The following is a 3,575-nucleotide window of genomic DNA, read 5'->3' on the forward strand; positions in this document are numbered from 1 at the left end:
GGCCTTTTTTTTTTTTTTTTTTTTAATTAGCCAACTGCAGGGCTATACGTCAGTAGTTCCAGCTACTTGGATGGCTGAGGTGGGAGGATCACTTGGCCCCAGGAGGTTAGGGCTCCAGTGAGTTTATGATTGCACCACTGCACTCCAGCCTGGGGAACAGAACCAGACCCTGTCTCTTTCTTTTTTTTTTTTTTAGACAGAGTTTTGCTCTTGTTGCCCAGGCTGGAGTGCAATGGTACAATCTCGGCTCACCACAACCTCCGCCTCCCGGGTTCAAGCAATGCTCCTGCCTCAGCCTCACGAGTAGCTGGGATTACAGGCACCCACCACCACACCCAACTAATTCTGTATTTGTAGTACAGACGGGGTTTCTCCATGTTGGTCAGGCTGGTCTCGAACTCCTGACCTCAGGTGATCTGCCTGCCTCGGCCTCCCAAAGTGTTGGGAGTACAGGCGTGAGCCACTGCGCCCGGTCTCAACAGTCTTTCTAGCGGGAGTGACACGGGGAGCCAGTGGGCGGCTGAACTCATCAGGTGGGCAGTGGCAGAGGCCTGGGCTGTGCTGGTGACCAGGGAGGGATGACAGGGGCTGGAGTGTGGACAGAGTTGGAAGGCAGGAAGGGTGTACCAGCTGTCAGCCGAGGTGGGGAGAGAACAGAGAGCTGCACTGGGACCTTATTTTATTTATTTATTTATTTTTGAGACGGAGTCTTGCTCTGTCTCCCAGGCTGGAGTGCAGTGGCCGGATCTCAGCTCACTGCAAGCTCCGCCTCCCGGGGTTCGCGCCATTCTCCTGTCTTAGCCTCCCAAGTAGCTGGGACTGCAGGCGCCTGCCACCTCGCCCGGCTAGTTTTTTTGTATTTTTAGTAGAGACGGGGTTTCACCGTGTTAACCAGGATGGTCTCGATCTCCTGACCTCGTGATCTGCCCGCCTTGGCCTCCTACAGTGCTGGGATTACAGGCATGAGCCACCGCGCTCGGCCTACTGGGACCTTATTAGCATGCACCGGGCATACGGATAAGGTGTGGCCGGGGCAGAACTGCTCCTTAAAGCCACCATTCCAGGGGGTGTAGCTGGATGGAAAGGTGTCCACTGGCCTGGGCTGCCCAGGACAGACGCCCTGTGTCCTGGTCCCAGCCAAGTGTGCTACATGCCCGACCGCGGGAAGCTGGAAACCTTCACCCTGAGGGATGTGCCCGGCCCGCTGTGCGCCAAACTGGCCGTGCTGCAGCTCTTTGCCGGCTGCCTGCAGCGGCGGCTGCGGGAGGTGAGAGCTGGGGTGCTGGGAGGGCGAGGGGTGGGGACGCCCCCGCTCCACATGACCTCAGCCAAGTCTTTCCACAGGAGGGGACCCTCTCCACACCTGTGCCGCCTGCTGGACCTGGCCTCTGCCTCCTGCGCTTCCTGGCCTCTGAGCAAGGCTCGCTGCTGCTGTTCAGCAATGGGACGTTGCAGGTGAGCCCGGGGCTCACACTCAGGGGCCACTGGGGCTCAGCAGGGTGGGGTCTGGCCTGGGCTGTTAGGGAACAAGCTTTGGGGGAGCCCTAGGAAGCATTTCCCTCCAAAAAAAGAAAAAAAAAAAAAAAGTATTGGCTCCTAAGTACAAAAGCCACAGCATGGAAAACGCGTGACTTTTTGGGTCAGGCACTGTGGCTCACGCCTGTAATCCCTGCGCTTTGGGAGGCTGAGCTGGGAGGATCCTTTGAACCTGGGAGATCGAGGCTGCAGTGAGCTATAATTGCACCATTGCACTCCAGCCTGGGCAACAGAGTGAGACCCTGTCTCTAAAAAATAACAATAAAAAATTTAAAAAAGTGACCCTTCTTGGAGGTGGTTTTATACCCAAGAGTCAGGGGTCTTGGCTGGGTGCCACACGCCTGTAATCCCAGCACTTTGGGAGGCCAAGGCGGGCAGATCACAAGGTCAGGAGTTCAAAACCAGCCCGACCAACATAGTGAAACCCTGTCTCTACTAAGAATACAAAACTTAGCCAGGCAAGGTGGTGCCTGTAATCCCAGCTACTCAGGAGGCTGAGGCAGGAGAATCGCTTGAATCTGGGAGGCGGGGGTTGCAGTGAGCTGAGATCGCACCACTGCACACTACAGCCTGGGCAACAGAGCAAAAAATCCGTTTCAAAAAAAAAAGCTGGGCACGGTGGTTCACACCTATAATCCCAGCACTTTGGGAGGCCCAGGCGGGCAGATCATGAGGTCAGGAGATCCAGACCATCCTAACTAACATGGTGAAACCCCGTCTCTACTAAAAATACAAAAATTAGCCAGGCGTGGTGGCAGTCACCTGTATTCCCAGCTACTTGGGAAGCTGAGGCAGGAGAATGGTGTGAACCTGGGAGGCGGAGCTTGCAGTGAGCTGAGATCCGGCCACTGTACTCCAGCCTGGGCGACAGAGCGAGACTCCGTCTCGAAAAAAAAAAAAAAGTCAGGGGTCTTGCTAGAAGACTGTGGACAGGGGAGCCCCCAGCTGAGCCTCAGTTTCCCCAGGTGTACAGTGGAGCGCTTGGCCTCCCGACCCCGAGTTCCTGTGACTGGGGCAGGCACTAGGGGCCAGATTGGGAGCTCTGGGCCCAGTGTCCACTTGTCCTTCTCCTGGAGCGCCAGGGCTGGTGGCAGGTGCAGGGGAACCCTTCTCCCCTTGACTGGTATCTTACCCTTTGCAGATGAGTTTCAGTGGAGTCCCGGCCCAACTGGTGCTGAGTGGCGAGGGTGAGGGTTTGCAGCTCACCCTCTGGGAGCAGGGCCCCCCCGGCACCTCCTACTCCCTGGACATCCTGCGGAGCCACGGCTGCGCCCCCGCCACCCGGCAGCGCCTTCACCACGCCATCCGCATGCTGCAGAGTATCTAACGCCCCTGAGGGTCAGAGTGGACCCCTGCATGGTAGTGCCAGAAACCCAGGTTCCATTTCCATTCCTGTGGCTCCCCACAGACGGGCTGTCCTGTGGGAGAGTCGGGGGGCACATGGGAGATGGGTTCTTGCCTTGTGGCATGACTGTTCAAGCCAGACTTTGCTGGGATCTCTTCCTTTTTCATTAAAGACAATTTGAAATGCTGTAGGCCACGGTCCGCCTCTCTTTGGGGGAAAGCGTTTGGAGGGGCTTTGACAAAGGAACGTTGACCCCACGTGATGTTGCCTCCTCCCTGTTGCCCTTAATGGCACAGGTGGGCTACATTTTCACCAATGCAGACATTAGCACCAGAGGGCCAGTCTAGTGGCTCATGCCTGGAATCCCAGCATTTTGGGAGGTCAAGGCAGGAGGATCGCTTGGGCCTGGGAGTTTGAGACCAGCCTGGGCAACATGGCAAGACCCCATCTCTACAAAAAATTAGCTGGGCATGGGCCAGGGGTGGTGGCTCACGCCTGTAATCCTAGCACTTTTGGGATGCTGAGGCGGGTGGATCATGAGGTCAGGAGATCGAGACCATTCTGGCTAACACGGTGAAACCCCGTCTCTACTAAAAATATAAAAAATTAGCCGGGCGAGGTGGCGGGCGCCTGTAGTCCCAGCTACTCGGAAGACTGATGCAGGAGAATGGCGTGAACCCAGGAGGTGGACCTG

The 3,575-nt window shown here is 56.7% G+C and overlaps 1 protein-coding gene across 1 annotated transcript in view; it reads left to right on the top strand.

Annotated features, from left to right (window-relative positions):
* LOC111533571 (inactive serine/threonine-protein kinase PLK5-like) overlaps window positions 1-3,061 on the top strand; it is a gene marked incomplete at its 5' end in the record, with an annotated part of 4,796 nt that extends 1,735 nt beyond the window's left edge. Inside the window, 2 exon segments of the mRNA XM_026450607.1 lie at window positions 1,345-1,455; window positions 2,678-3,061. Coding sequence (XP_026306392.1) covers window positions 1,345-1,455; window positions 2,678-2,863 — 297 coding nt within the window.
* Window positions 3,062-3,575: the final 514 nt, after the last annotated feature.

This window comes from Piliocolobus tephrosceles, unplaced genomic scaffold, assembly GCF_002776525.5.
Source record: "Piliocolobus tephrosceles isolate RC106 unplaced genomic scaffold, ASM277652v3 unscaffolded_22533, whole genome shotgun sequence".
In the NCBI taxonomy this organism is placed as follows: domain Eukaryota; kingdom Metazoa; phylum Chordata; class Mammalia; order Primates; family Cercopithecidae; genus Piliocolobus; species Piliocolobus tephrosceles.